This window comes from Microtus pennsylvanicus, chromosome 21 (genome assembly GCF_037038515.1).
Source record: "Microtus pennsylvanicus isolate mMicPen1 chromosome 21, mMicPen1.hap1, whole genome shotgun sequence".
Taxonomy (NCBI): domain Eukaryota; kingdom Metazoa; phylum Chordata; class Mammalia; order Rodentia; family Cricetidae; genus Microtus; species Microtus pennsylvanicus.
This window is the reverse complement of record NC_134599.1, coordinates 5,999,946-6,015,363: the sequence shown is the minus strand read 5'-3', so window position 1 is coordinate 6,015,363 and position 15,418 is coordinate 5,999,946. Positions and strand designations below refer to the sequence as shown.

Sequence of the window (15,418 nt, the reverse complement as noted above, 5' to 3'; positions counted from 1 at the left end):
CTGACGTCTGACCTCCTTGCCAGGTGGAGGAGGACCTGCGTAGGTCCGGTGGTCTTAAGGCTGCTCTGACCCAGACGGGCTCAGAGCTGTTGTGGATTTTGGATGTTCCTAGCCAGCTGGTAGCACAGAGGGGAGCTGGGCTCCAGGGATTAGAGGCAGAGGGTTCAGGTGTGAGAGGCCTGGAACTGGAGGCTGAGTAAGAGGAGAGCCCTGTGATGATGAACATCAAGAAAGTTGTGAGTCCCCTGGGTCTCCCAGGAGATTCTGCACCCTGCTGTCCCGCCTGGCTTCCTTCCCTCTCCTTTCCTGATGGTTGTCTGTCCTCAGAGACTGTTTGCCCTTAGGGCCCATTGCTGTGGGTCAAGGAGAGGGAGGGAGTAACTTGGCTCTCTTCTGCTTCTACCGTTCTACCGCTGGCCGACATCAGGGACACTGTAGCCACAGACACAGACAATATGACTGAGGAATTGATGGTTTTAAAAAATTATCTCAGAGCCGGGCGGTGGTGGCGCACGCCTTTAATCCCAGCACTCGGGAGGCAGAGGCAGGCGGATCTCTGGGAGTTCGAGGCCAGCCTGGTCTACAAGAGCTAGTTCCAGGACAGGCACCAAAGCTACAGAGAAACCCTGTCTCGAAAAAACCAAACAAACAAACAAAAAAATCTCAGGCTGTCTGCCTTCAGAAACTTCATTTGAGGGTAGGGTCTCACCATCAGAAAGCAGGGTATGTCCTCAGATGCTACGAGTACCTTTGCATCTCCTGTAGTGACATTTGTCTTTTGAAGGTGGCAGGAGGAGAGTTATCAAAGATATGACTTGTTGAAAGTAGGAGCTGGGAACTAAAGCTATTCAGGCTTCCCTGGTTGAGCACCCTTCCTCAGCTTCCAGTTTGCCCCCTAGTGGCCAGGGGTGAGAACACTTGTAAATCCTAAATCGCCTTTTATGTTGTTGTCTAGGCTGGCTGGCCCTTAACTTGTCTTCAGCCTCAACCTCTCAAGCCCCGAGGCCACAGGCATTGCCACCAATCTCACTCCTTAATTACACATTCTGATCTCATCCACTAGATCCTGAAGGACTCAGGGAAGGGTGTGGTTGACTCTGGTACTTGGCCTGCTCTTTGGCATTCCTCCATGTCAGTTTCCTGGCTGGCTGAGGGCAGGGCCCATTGTTTGCCTCCACATCTGTGCATTGTCACCCCTCATCCCCATGGGGAGCCCAGAATACACCTTCCTGCTGCCCCAGAAATGTCTCTCATAACTCCGCCCACCGAATCCCAGGCTGTGAATCTACCTCATTCTTGCTCCTACCTGTATGGAGTTGGGGGGTTTGAGGACCCAGCCACCTGGAGTCCATCTGTACTGTTTGTGTTCCCAGCTGTTTTCATGTGCTATGGTCGTGGACTGGTTTGGAGCAGTCCTGAGACCTCTTTAAGGGCCTGTTAGAGTAGCAGGTTTCTTCCCGGGAAGAAGGGAGGGAGGAAAGAAGGCTGTGGTGGGTATTTCCCATCCGGTTCTATATCCTGCCTTCATCTCTTGACAGCCACACAGCACAGTCTTGGGGGGAGGTGCTTTTTTCCCAGTTCTTCTAACAGATACGTCCAGTGTTCGCTACGGCCCAGGTGTCGTGCTAGATGCTGAGAGTTCTTAGCAAACAAAACCCACACAAATGTCCTCGTGCTGCTCATGGGCCTTGCTCTTGCCCTTGCCTACAGGACTTCCACATTTGAAGGGCATAGCATGCCATACCTTGTGGTATAGGTTTGTAATCCCAGCTATTCAGGAGGCTGACGCAGGAGGGCTCACCTAGGCTACAGAGTGAGTTTGAAGCCAGGCTAGGGAATTTAGTCAGTGCCTGTTATAAAAAGGGAACTGCCTGGTGGTAGAGTGCTTACAAAGCAAACCCCCGTACTAGGCGTGGGGGCGGACAGCAGGGGCAGCTGACAGACAGGCTCAGGTGGCTGAGATGGAAGGCTTGGACTTCTTGATGCCTAGCATGGGGTCTAGGGCCTTCTTGGGACAGTTAAGGGATTTTTCTGTCCTATATTGGTGCTCCCTCGGGTGGTAAAAGACTAGAAGCCTCTGTAGCTGGCCTTTTCCTCTCTTGTAGAGCCTTCTAGATTAGCAGCGGCTCAAACGGCCTCCCCCTGGATGGCCACTGAAAGCAGAGCCTGTGGGAAATGCCCTCCTAATGCACCTGAAGGTCTTTAACCCCTCTGCTCAGGTGCAGTGGTTCCAACAGAAAGCAGGGTGAGGATTTGGTTGTTTAATCACATCATGGTCTTCCTGTGCTAGGCTGGCTCCTGGTCTCTAGTGAGGTCCCGGACATCAGAATTTAGAGACTTTTGGGCAGATCTGTGGTCTGAACCCTGACCTTGGGGTGTAGTGTTCCACATGCTGACTCCTGGTCCGTAATTATACCTCTCTTCTTAGGGGATCCTGCTAAAGAGGAGTGGCAAGTCCTTGAACAAGGAGTGGAAGAAGAAGTATGTGACACTCTGTGACAACGGGTTGCTTACTTACCACCCCAGCCTGCACGTAAGTCCAGAAGATGGGGTGGGGATGAGGGAAGAGACAGAGGAAGGACTCCTGGTGAGCTCATGGGTTCCCTTTGAGAATGCACCATACTTCTGTAGTGTGGGAAGAGCACAGGACCCAGGTTTTGCCTTTCCTATAAAGCAAGCTCTCTACCAGTTATGCTAAGCTGAGCTGTTATGGTCAGCTTACTCCTCCTTTGCCAGTCAGGCTCTGTGTCCCGTGTAACTATAGAACTTCTGTGGCCAAGGGCATGTATATTCCCAAACAAGTATCTGAGGCTGACCATGGCAATGAGGAGCACTAGGCTCCTGGGCCAGTGATGATGGGTGAGCCTGGATGTTGAGTTCAGCCTAGGAGGAGTAGAAAGGTCTGGAGCACACATGGTGTATGCCCAGCAGTGGGGACATGGGTGTTCGAGTGATCATCATGTGGCCCCTGTGGCAGCTCTCCCCACCTCCTTCCTTCTCCTCCCCTCACTGCGTGGCTCCAGCACACAGCTGTCACCAGAATCCATCTCTGTCACCACCCCACTGTGGGGCTAATGAGTTCTCCTGTGAAGCCCCTCGAGCACAGCACGTGGGCCAGCCCCACCTCCCCCGACCCCCGCTCAAAAGCTCTGGGCTTTGCCTCAGAGGGTCCCTAGCCCATCTTTAAATCACAGGATGTCAGGGAAGTCCTGCCCCACAGGTTCCAGGGTTTGCATTTCCTGGCCATTACGTGGTCCTTAGAGGCCTACCCAGATAACCCTCCAGAGAAAGAGGCCTGGTGTGGATGTAGGCCTGGGCAGAACAGGCCTTGGGAGGGCTCCATTCAGTCCAATCTGCAGCGAGGGATTCCCATCTTCCCCTCTGCTGATTCCTCGGGGTACTGGCCTTTCTGCTTAGCACAGGGAACATTGGTCAAGTTAATCCTCTTAGTTCCTGTGCCATAATGCCAGGTGGTCGTGGTCCCTGAGAAATGAAGGGCCACATCCATTACAGCAGCCGCTCTTCTCGCCTCGACCCCGTTTCTCACACAGCCCTCGTCCTTCTCCCATGCCCTCAAAAGACAACAGGAGGCAGTTTGGCTAATTCAGGTGGCACTGACTGCAGAGATAAAAGGTGTCTTAGGCCAACGGTGCTCTCTGCTGGTACAAGGCCTTTCCATGGAACTCTGTACCTAGGGAGGGCTGGAGAAATATGTGCTATACAGACTGTAGATTCAGAGTGTTCCCTACAAAAGGGATCTGAGGGGTCCTCCCTAGATGCAGGAGGAACTGGGCTATGTGTTGAGACCCAGGAACATGCCAGCACCTGCCAACTCTTATGAGTCATGTTTCACCCTTTGTCCACTGGGCAGGTTGGCATATGTTCTCTGTATGTTTACATCAGGACCAAGCGCTTGAGAACTGTCTGACTAGGACACCTGCCTTCCTCCTGTGTGGGTGGTCTTAGCTGCCTCCTGCCTACATCCTCAACAGTGTCTTTCTGGTTGTGCAACTATGGCCGGGTGTGGGGGTCTGTCCCTTTTGCTGTTCCTTGTACTGGAAAGTGAGGGGAGCCAGGGTGAAGAAGAGGGGTGGAGACCGGGGCAGGGGGGCTCAATTGTATCAAGCTAGGTTCTGGTTTTGGAAGCAGAGGGCAAGAGGGAAGGTAGTAGGAACATCATTCCTACAGCTACAGCTGGAAAGTAGTGGCTCAGCAGGTTTGTAGCGCATTCTAGCCACCCAGCTAGTAATTGAACGAAGATGAGGATCCATTGTCATCAGTATTACCTGAACTTGCCAATGCTTACCAAGGACACCTACCTCTGAGACTGGCTGCAAAAGCCAGAACAGAGAGTAAGTCAGGTAAAGCTGCCAGGGAACCTGGCTGGGCATCCAAGTCTCCCAGGACTCCTTCTCACCATAGTTGTACTGTGTGACAGGACCTGGGCCCAGGAACTTCCAGGCCTGCCCTAATGCCTTTGCAGGGTGAACTCTAAAAGATGACTGCCCATTGACCTAGTCTCTTGGATTCTAACCCTCCAGGCCCCCTTGGGCTCTGTGAGGATTGTGTGGCTAATATCTCAAGTTGTATCACTTGGTCAGACAGCCAAAAAGCTGGTTCCACCATCACATCCATCACATTGGATGTCAGGAGGCACTGACATAGCAGTAGCCTGGCCTTCCCTGTAGATTCTGCTCATCAGAGTTGCTAGATCCCTTGAAAGCTTCCCCTTAGACACAGCAGGCCTGGTTCATTTCTAGGTTCTTACTTTCCCGCTTGACCTGCCCTGTGGCTTTTGCTTGTCCATCCTCTCCTGCTGTTCCTTGCTCTCTCCTCTGTTTTCCATCTGCCACCCTCCTCAGACCTCAGAAGTGTGTTAGCACAGCAGTGACCTAGCAGTCTAACCCGCAAGAATCGTAGATCCCTCGGATGCTAGAACCTCAATCTCGACAGTGAAAGAAAGGGCACCAACAATTCTCAGCCTTGATTGGGTCTGTCTGGCTTCCCTGAAGGGGACAGGTCTCACCTGAGAGCCAGGACCACAGTGTCTAGGCCTCTTCTAGTAATGGAGGCGGTTAGGCTCAGCACGTGGAGCATGAGTTGTTGGGCAGGCCGCAAGCTTCGTGCCCGAATCTCGCCTGGCCCAAGAGAGCCTGCCACAGCCTCCCCCATTTTGCAGCCAGCGGAGCCATTCACACAATCACCTTCTGTTAATTCTATCTGCAACATCAATTAAATTGTTTGTAGAAACTAATTGAATGTGGCTTAATCACACATCTTAATAGCTTTCCACGCTCTGAACTCGTTGTTAATTCCAGTAATAAAACGAGATGAGAACGCTGGCTGGGTAATTAGCGAGGAGGCTGGGGAAGAAATTGCTGTTTGATGGTGGGTAATAAAGGCAGCCGTGGTGACCGCTCTCCTGAGCAGCCGCTGCCACCACCATGCTCCCCTGTTCTGCTGACGGAGGGAAACGCTATTGCTCTCTGCCTGAGGTCCCTGTTCCTGCTGGTGCTCCTCCAGGCTCCTCACCATGCCCTCCAAGCCCAGGCTGCATCAGACAGCCCACCACTCAGCCCAAACTTCTGAGGGTTTCTTCCTGCCTAAGCCACAGGATATGGTATAGTCAGATGCAGAAGTTGGGCAGTCCTTTCTCTGCTAGCCAGCTATTGGCTCCTTGGCCTTGAATAAAGTCCCTCTGTGTAGCTCTTGTTCTTGGCCTAGGGTCATTTTCTCGTGCCACATCCCAGCTTTGGGCATCTCAGAGCTTGAGTAGGACCTGAAAACTGTTATAATTGCTGTGACCTCCTTGTGAACTGGAGCAACCCAAACCCCTCCCTCAGGAGAGGGACTACAGCTGGGCCTTTGGCCCAGCCAGCTGTTGGCAGTTGTCTGGAGCAGCCGATGCAAGATGTAGTTATATCTAAGGACTGGAGATGGTGAGCAGGAACCAGAGCTAGTGTGTCCAGAGACTCAGATCAGTGTGGATAGGACTGGAGATGGTGGGCAGGAACCAGAGCTAGTGTGTCCAGAGACTCAGATCAGTGTGGATAGGATCTAGAGGTGAGCACATGTAGAACCAAGCCTGGAGTGGAGGGAGAGAGAAAAGTTACATACTAGACACTAAAATAAAAACCAGAGGACCAGCAACAGTGCCTGATGGGGCAGAGAATGGTCAGGTGAGGCAGTCCTTGAGGCAGTGTGTGGGCGTACGACCTTGAAGCCAGAAGTGTCAAGGTCCTCGTGGGTTGGAGGCTATTCTCTTTGATTTCTTGGTAGATTTTTCTAGGAATCCAAAAAAATGAGCAAAATCTTAGAACAGCTGTGCCCGAGCCAGGCCTTATCACAGGAAGAGACAAAGCAGGAAGGCACAGACACAAATCAAGATGTAGTGGAGGCAGGGATTAAAACTCAGCCCTCAACACACCTTGGAGGAGCAGCAGTTGGTTGGGTTTTATATCTGATCAATACAATTTTAGATTCTTCTCTCAGGAAGTTACATAGCACCAAGGGAGGAAATTTTGTCATACAGTATGGAGATTGAGAGCTTGGAACTATCTTCATGTGGAAGCCAAACCAGTCTGGAGTGAGAGATAGGAAGTTGTAGTCAAAGCCAGGCTCCAGGTCTTGTCTAGCTTTAACCAAAAGCTACAGGGACAGAGGGTTCTGTAGTCTTTAGCTTGCAGGCAAACTTTGGGAATCTCCAAACCTGGGCTTGGTCTAGCTCCATTACCTACTGTGATCTTGAGCTGATTAACATTCCTAAGCCTCAGCTTCTTCATCTCCAACATAGGGCAAAGAATGCTCTGGAGACTGAGACAGGAGGATTGCCGTGAGTTGAGTCTGGAAACACCTCACTCAGCTAGTTGGAATTTGAAATATACCGATAAATTAACTGTATATATTGTACATAACGCACAACCCAGGGATGGGCAAATAACAGTCTGATGATGACAGGTCCTACTGACAGAAAATCCATGGAGTGCATTGATGCTTTCCCAAGTCCATCGGAAAAAGTTCAAGACTGTCCTATAAACAAATTGTCATCCGGGGTCGTCCTAAGGGCTGATTATTCCTCAGTGCCCAATTTGTGATAGGAGCATCATAGAGACTTGGAACTGCTCTGTCCTTAGCTCAGAATTCGTTGTTCCCCTCCTCAGCCACACAGGTGCCCTATCTATCTCTTTACCACCTAAGCCATGGCCTTGAGCCTAAGTGCTTGGCTCCAGAGCCTTTTTAAGCCTTCATCCTGTCTTCCTCGCTGAACTTTGAGCCTGTGAAGACTTGGATGTGATCCAGATTTGGAGACTTGGTTGGGCCTCAAAAACCTGCTTTGAGACTAAGTGTGTGAGTCTTCATTGCCCTCCTCCCCCCCCCCCCCCCCGCCCCACCAGTTAGTGGTGAGGGAAGAGTCTTAGGTAGTACTGGAGACAAGCTGCTGAGGAGAGCCGTGCCTAATGCATCTTCTGTCGTCTGTGCACCTTTAGGATTACATGCAGAACATCCATGGCAAGGAGATTGACCTCCTACGGACCACCGTGAAAGTGCCAGGGAAACGCCTGCCCCGAGCCACACCTACCACAGCCCCAGGCACCAGTCCCCGTGCCAATGGCTTGGCCATGGAGCGGAGTAACACACAGCTGGGTGGAGGCACAGGTGAGGTGGCTACTGTGAAGGAGAGTGGGGAGTTTCAGAAATGGGGGGTGGGGGTGGGTGTGAATGGGCCTAGCACAACAGGCTGCCTAGACGTCAGAGCTGCGAACATGCTCACCAGCCAAGGTCCCACTTTGAAGATCCTCTCCACCTGGAGTCATGGTCTGTATGCAGACCTAACAGTGCTAGTTGTGGTAGCCTTTGCTATCAGGTGGGGATTGGGAACCTTGGGATTGGGATGTGGGGACAGCTAGTGATCCTTGGCCTACCTCCCTGCATTTTAGCTAAGGTAGGCCAGTGACTGACTTGCCACAGGAGTGGGTAGAGTTGCCTGGGCTTACCCAGGCAGCCACTTCAGGTGTAGTAGATGCAGGGTCTCTGCACAGAAAGCACTGTGTCTAAACCCAGTGGTTTGGGAGGGCAGGGAATGGAGAGTTCGGGACCATGAGTACACAGTTGTGTATGGGTAGCTTTTCTTTGACTGTGTTCTTTCCTGTGTGTGGGTGTGTTTGTGCTTGTGTATTTTGTGAGAATGAGTGCAAGTGTCCATCGGGACCAGAGGCATCCAGATTCCCCTGAGACTGAAGTTGCAGACAGTCGTGAATCACCTGATGTGGGTCCTGGGAATCAAACCCAGGTCCTCTGGAAGAACAGTGTGTGCTTTTAATCACGAAGTCATCTTCTGGTCCCTGACTGTACTCTTACCTCTTCATGTAACTCTGGTCTCAAGGAAGGCCTCTGTCCCCAGGTCCCAGTGCCGTTCATTCTCCCTGGACCTTTTTTCTTCCCCTCACTCACTTTCTTTGCTCCTAGACCTGCCCTGGATTTCTGGACCCTTCTGTAGGGTTTAATGTCCTCAGTTGTCCTGACTCAGGACACAGGTGGCTCACCAGTGCTGACCCTGTGCCTTGCCCCAGAGGCCCACTCATAGAATTACCAATTTTCCCAAGATGTGCCACCTTGCCGAGGGTGTAAGGAGATGGGGAGTTCTTTTTACATGATAGGAGGGCATCTTAGATACTGAGAGAACATAGATAGGCCTAAGGACAAACTCCAAACAATAAAAAAACTGTTCGCTGTAAATGCTGGTGGGATTTGAACGTAGGGCCTTGTGCACATTAAGCAAATAATCTACCAATGAGCTATATTCTACCACCCTCTAAGAGTGGTCCTTGTTTGGAGCAAGGCACCTTATTTGTGGCTGGTTCCTTCTGAGTGAGCTGGAGGTGTGGGGAGAGCTGAAAGAGGGACCTGATGTCATCAGTTTATCTGTGCCGGCACACTGGTTGTCTCTGACTTGGGCACCAGGGCCACAGCAATGCGTGGACATTACTGTCCTGTTTCCATGAGAAAACAAGGCCTGAGAGGTGCACTAATCTGTGTGTAAAATCCTGTAGGTATGGGATCTGGGATTTACTCTGTTGCTTCCATTAAGCACATGAGCCAGAAATGCGGAGCCCTTGAAGTGTATGCAGGGAGAACTCTGGACAGCGGAAAGGGAACAGGCCCAGGAAGACATAGTCTACCTATGGGGTTATTTGCTGATTGCCTGCTTAATAGGGTGGGCTGTAGAGGCTGGCCTTGGTGGCAAAAATATTGGGTCATATGCTGTCCTCAGGGCTGAACCCATAGGATGTCTCCCAGGGATCCCTATCTGGCCAGCCTCATCGTGGGGTTCTTGTTGGTACCACAGGAAGTAGGGGTAAAGTGGCCAAAAAGCAGACCTGTCTTTGAAGATGGGTAATGAGAGAAAAACTGGAGTATTCCCCCAAAAAACAGAAGAAGCAAAATGCCTCTGGCCTGTCCCATCCCAGTCTGGGCCCACCCTCCTAGCCTTCACCTAGGATGCCACGGTGGAGTGCAGGAGGGAGCCCCAGCAACTCACTCCTCTAATTATGGCACCCACACACAGAACACATGGATGACGCTTCCCAAGCACGAGTTCCTCCTGCCGCATGCTGACACCAACCCTCATGCACACTCACACATGTCTCTCGCTCACCGGGCGATGTTAACATCTCATTATCTTTGTTACTGTAATTACATTATCCGCTGCTTTATGCAGAATTATCCTCGGAGGACTAATTGATGGCTCCATGTTTAATTCATTAATCATTAGCATCAAATTCGACAATTACAGTGCACACTGATTGTGGGATTGCAGGCGTAATGAGGGGAGAATTAACAAAGAAAAGGAAAGCACTTTCCTTCCCTCAGGGTTTGGGTTGGGGGCTTGGGGAGGAAGTTGGGCCTATGATACCTTTGGTCCAGGCAAGGGATTAGGGGGTCCTGTTTGGAATCCAGAAGGCATAGGGACTAGGAAGAAGTAGGGAGAAGTAAGGAGCCTCCAATGTTTAGGGAGGGGACCTGAGACCTGAGGATGGGAGCTGAAGCCTGGGTTCCATGTTCGTGTTACAGGCTCTTACTGTGTCCGGTCATTATGCAGCAACTGGAAGGGTAGCATCAAGCTCATCTCTGCCTTGAAGGGCCACTCTGCAGAGCATTTGTAGCATGGGCCCCCCTCCCTTCCTCTTACAGCTGCTTCAGCTCTGTGCGTCCTTAGACATCCAGAAACCCAGTCCACATGCTTGGCCTGCCAGGCTGCAAGACCAGCCGTTTGGCATTTCTCTTTGCTTGCCCTTGCCTGCCTCCTCCAGCTTTGGCCGGCTCTAGTTCATCAGCTTGCACTTGAACTTCCACACTGGAGTTTCTCAGGAATCCTGAGAACATTCGGGTTTGTGTCCCACCTGTCCTGGGCCATCTGTTGGGTTATTTCTTCCTAGCCTCATCACCACCCTCAGTCTTGGGGACACTGAAGAAGGAGAAAGAAGCTTCGGTTCCTAGGCCCCATAAGTGACGCAGGCTTTGTGGCTGTTGCCAGACTCTATTTAGAAGGCCTCTATCTGGGCCCTGTGTGGAGCCAGGGAGAGCTGAATGTTCATCCTCTTTGCCCACGGTGGGCTGTGCCTGCCCAGCCTTGAACTCCTCAAGCCTTCGATTCCCCTTGGCTTTGCCTTTCTTCCCTGATGGGAAACGAAAGATTAATTTTCTCCAGCCCAACAGGATAATTACTAATACTAATTAGACATAATTACTTGAATTTGATACACTTATTTCTCGTCAGAATGGCAGCAAAGCTGAGGCAAAGCAAGTGACGTGCCGACTGAAGTGCTAGAGGCAGGGACCTGAGTGGGGTGTGAGTAAGGGGAGTGACGGGTTGCGGCACTCAGCCTTGGCCAGGATGACCTTGTGTGCACCCTTGCCCCTGCCTCTCCCAGCTCTCAGTCATAGTGATGACTGTGGTCCTTTATATTCTCGGAGAAAGGAGGATATGAAGGCTAGAAGTCGGCTCCTTCAGGTATGGAGGCTGCAGGAGGCCTTGGCATGCCCTGGTGAGCCTGACACTACCCAGTGAAGCCCAGGCCCTCCTTTCTGGTCACTGTCCAGCTGGAGTTAACTCAGACTTTGCCCTGTGACTTGTTTAGCATATTATTTCTATGCAGCCCCCACCTGTCCCTCCTCCCAGCCTGATCCTTCCCCTCCCCCAGGTGCCCCCCACTCGGCCAGCAGCGCATCCCTGCATTCTGAGCGCCCCCACGGCAGCTCAGCCTGGGCTGGCTTGCACCCTGAGGGGCTGCACCAGCGCTCCTGCTCGGTTTCCAGTGCTGACCAGTGGAATGAGGCAGCTGCCCTGCCTGCCAGCGTGCAGCACCCTGGTGAGTGGTGGCTTTGCCACTTCCCACCTCTTCTGGTCTCTGCTGAAATGTCAGAGAGAGAGAGAGAGGGCGCCCAGAAGCCTAGAGAGTGGTGGGGTGGGCCCCGCGGAATCCTTCACTGCCTGTTTCAGATACTGTATACTGCAGGGCTGGGTACCTCAGGGACTCAGTCCCGTCTCCAACAGCCAGCTTCTCTGACCCCAGGCCTACAGGCCTGCCCTCTGCAGCTCCTTCTTCCTGAGCCCCCAAGCATTGCTGGTAGCCCTCCTGCATCCCCATCAGCCCCCTGCACAGTCAGCTCATCAGCCTCTCGGCAGGGGGACAGAGAAGCAGAATAGGGAGGTTGGAGGCTGGGGGCTGTACACAGTGAGAGCCATGTCTGGGGCAACACTGACCTGCCAATGCAGAGAGCATCCTAGTCCCTGAAGGGTTGTCCTGAAAGGCTTCTGCCCATGTCCTGCTTCCCTTGACTGGGCCTGCTGTCCAAAGAGCTGGAGACTGGCTTCCATCCATCCTGTTTCCATTGCTCTTCCCAAATATTATCTCCCCCAATCCCATAACTTTTTAGCCACAGACCCTTTCTGCCCTGTTCACCCACCCTCTTGAGCTCCTACTCACTGGGCAGGGGGGTGGGTCACTTTTACTTTTCTCACAGAGGCCTCTCACAGACCCTTCCCCACTCCCAGTACAAACAGAAAGCCCAGCTACTGTGCTCTGGGCCCAGTAGCCAGAAGAACCCCTACAAGTCCCCATCCTGAAGCAAGGCCACCTTGGGGAAAGTAAGCATGGAGCCAGGGCCAGTCCCTTGGGTCACCGACCCATGGCCTGTCTGGGCTTTGGTGAAGCCCCTCTGTTGAGTCTGGAAGGAGGTAGTCAGGGAGGGAGGGAGTGTGTCTGCCTCTAATGAAGTTTGACATTTAGTGGTGAGCGCCGGGCGGGGTGTGGGAGCGGAGCTTGATTAGCGCGCTCTAATTGACAGTAATTAGGCAGCTCCCTGATTGTTTCTAATTCTGCTATTAATTGTGAGGAGCGGGGAGTGTGATTGAGGATAAATTTGGTGCGGAGCTGCTGGGGCTTCAGCTCCCTGTGAGTTCCCTGGGCCGCCCGCCTTCCACCCCTCCAGGCTGCAGAAGCTCTTGCCTCCCTCTGCTTTATCCCGCTCTGCTTAAGTTTCCAACTCTTAGTTCTCCTCCTTCAGGGCAGGAGGCTTTGGGGCTGGGAGGCCTGGGCAGTCCCTGGCCCAGAGAAGGTGCCCTGCACACCCACTTAGAGTGAGCAGAACTGGCTCTCCCCATACCCTGTGCCCAGCTTTCCTCCCTCTTCCCACACATCTCCAACTCTCCCCTCACCAGCCAGTGGCCCAGCTGAGGTACTCAGTTCCAGCCCCAAGCTGGAGCCTCCCCCATCTCCCCACTCCAACCGGAAGAAGCACCGCCGGAAAAAGAGCACCACCGGGACCCCCCGACCAGACGGCCCCAGCAGTGCTGCTGAAGGTTAGGGGGACCCAGAGGTGGGCAGTGGGATATGGGTGCAGTACCATAAAAGCACAGTTGTTCCTGTGATAGATGGAGGAAACACTCTCATGAATGATTCCTGAAAGACTTACTCGTGACCCTCTGGTAACCTAGACCCTTCACCTTACTGAATCCTTCCTGTTGAGCTGGGCTTGCTTCTGTCGTTCCTGGAGAAAGGCAGGCAGCATGAGAGCTTCCAAGACCTGCCGAGAAAGGCTGGTTCTGTGTCTCTTCAGTTAGCCATGACAGGTTCCTCACACACGTAGGCTTGGCAGTGCTCTCTGGGGATGTGACGGTGCCTCACACGTGTGCTCTCAGTGGTCAAGATGCTCTTCTGACCTTTCTCTGTTGGTCTCTATCACCAGACACTGCTCCTCCAGCGTCTTCCCAAGCACGGGGCGGGGGGGGGGGGGGGGGAGGTGTTCTTTACATAAGTAGCATCTGTGAACTTGCAAGTTCTCATCTGTGTCCTGACTGTTGTGGGGGTGGGCGTGGCTCAAGTGAATCTGGACAGTGATACAAAGTCATGGTGACAGTGTCCTGTGGTCTGGGGACTCAAGGCCTCCCAAGTGGTGGTAGAATGAGCATGAAAGCACGAGGAGGGACCTGGAGAGGAGAGGTTCCAGTTTACGCGTGGGGAAAACCAGAGCAGGAACCAGCAGGGGGAGATTTCCAGGAGTGTGGCAGAGAAGCAGCAAGAACTTAGGATCAGGGAAGACCCTGGCAGAATGCATGGCTCACCCTAAGGCCAAATAAGTACTAGGTCTCTCTTAGCCCCCATGACAAGTCACACTGCCTATTGGCAGCTCTTTAGGGACAGTAGCCACTGGGAATAGATCTGTCTGTCTTTAAGGGGTCTAGGGGAGCAGATTGGGAGAGCACAATCCTGGGGTCACAGTGCAGCCCTGGTGTTGGCCACTATTGCCTCTACAGATGTCCTTGGGTTCTTGCTGGTTCCCATCCTCCAGTTCTTGGAGAAAACATGTCTTCCCCCACCCACTTGCCCTTCCTGCCTGTCTATGCCAGGGCAGTGGGGGAGGGGCCCAGCTCCCAGGAGCCCTGTGCTGACGCCGTCCGGAATATTGGGTTTAATGAGCTGCAAAATGAGGAGGCTGCAGCTGACACGTACGGGTGGTGCTCGCACCCGCCTCCTTGCCCAGCATGTGCCTTCGAGCACCCGTCACCTCCTCCAGACATTTAGCTCACCTTCCTCCGGATGCTGTCTCATCTCATGGTGTCCCTTTCTGGTGTGGTCAGGAAGCGAGTACTGGCCCCCGTCATTTCCTGACTCCACAGGTGGTCAGAAATGGAGGACAAGGACTCAAACTGGTCTTGAGCAGGCAGTTTCCCTGCTTGTGAATGATCCTAAATAGTGCGGCATATTTGAGGCATATTTGAGGAAGAAGGATGAGTGTTGGCGAAGGATCTGAATGGAGTTGTGGCAGTGGTGTGCCCCTGGGTGTGTGTGCTGGCAAAGAGCCCTAATAGTGTAAACGTCCTCTCCCCAGAGACAGAGGAGTCCTTTGAGTTTGTGGTGGTGTCCCTCACCGGTCAGACCTGGCACTTTGAGGCCTCAACGGCAGAAGAACGGGAGCTGTGGGTACAGAGCGTGCAGGCCCAAATCCTCGCCAGCCTCCAGGGCTGTCGCAGCGCCAAGGACAAGGTTGGCATGGGGTGGTAGAGCCTGCTTGGAGAGCCTGGCTGGGTGAGAACCAGGGAGGGGACTTGGGACTGATTGACTATCCTTATCTCTCTTGCCTCATGGCAGACTCGGCTGGGGAACCAGAACACAGCTCTGGCTGTGCAGGCTGTCCGCACGGTCCGTGGCAACAGCTTCTGTATTGACTGTGAAGCCCCCAGTGAGTACAAGGACAATAGATCTGGGAGTTGGGTGTCTAGGGTTCTAGTGGCATGAGGTGGTGGACAGTATGCAGAAGGGGTGACCTTCCTCAAGGGCCCTCTCTCTGGGTGCCACCTGCTGTATCTTTCTCCCTCTGCCTACATAGATCCAGACTGGGCCAGCCTGAATCTGGGCGCACTGATGTGTATCGAGTGTTCAGGGATCCACCGACACTTGGGGGCTCACCTGTCCCGGGTCCGCTCCTTGGACCTTGATGACTGGCCACCTGAACTGCTAGCTGTCATGACTGCAATGGGCAATGCTTTGGCTAACAGTGTCTGGGAGGGGGCTCTGGATGGCTACTCGAAGCCAGGCCCCGAAGCCTGCAGGTAAGCTAGTACCCAGGAAGGAGACAGCCAGGCCCTACTACGGGGGGGGGGGGGGGGGATAGAACCTATAGCACTGGTAGTATTAGAAGGGTTAAAACGCTGTTGCTTTGCTTGACGGTTGGCCTCTGGGGGTGTCCCTCCCCTGCTGGTACCTGTCACTCAGGCGTCTCACAACAACAGGGCCTTTTCTGAGCTGTTATCGGTAGGTCAGGGGCCAGCAGGAGCCGCATGCGCAGGACCCATATCACTGTGTGGCTCCCGTGTGCAAGCCTGCATGCTGAGATGGGGAGAATGGGTGGTAGATAG

The 15,418-nt window shown here is 53.1% G+C and overlaps 1 protein-coding gene across 7 annotated transcripts in view; it reads left to right on the top strand.

The window, feature by feature from the left end:
* Agap3 (ArfGAP with GTPase domain, ankyrin repeat and PH domain 3) overlaps positions 1-15,418 on the top strand; it is a 50,366-nt gene that overhangs the window by 33,561 nt on the left and 1,387 nt on the right. For 3 of the 7 annotated variants that reach the window (XM_075955335.1, XM_075955334.1, XM_075955341.1), the window contains 7 exons: positions 2,429-2,533; positions 7,488-7,656; positions 11,202-11,369; positions 12,722-12,862; positions 14,392-14,546; positions 14,652-14,742; positions 14,890-15,112. In XM_075955335.1, coding sequence (XP_075811450.1) covers positions 2,429-2,533; positions 7,488-7,656; positions 11,202-11,369; positions 12,722-12,862; positions 14,392-14,546; positions 14,652-14,742; positions 14,890-15,112 — 1,052 coding nt within the window. The remainder of the gene's footprint in view (positions 1-2,428; positions 2,534-7,487; positions 7,657-11,201; positions 11,370-12,721; positions 12,863-14,391; positions 14,547-14,651; positions 14,743-14,889; positions 15,113-15,418) is intronic. The other 4 variants (XM_075955338.1, XM_075955337.1, XM_075955343.1 and 1 more) reach the window with 2 other exon arrangements.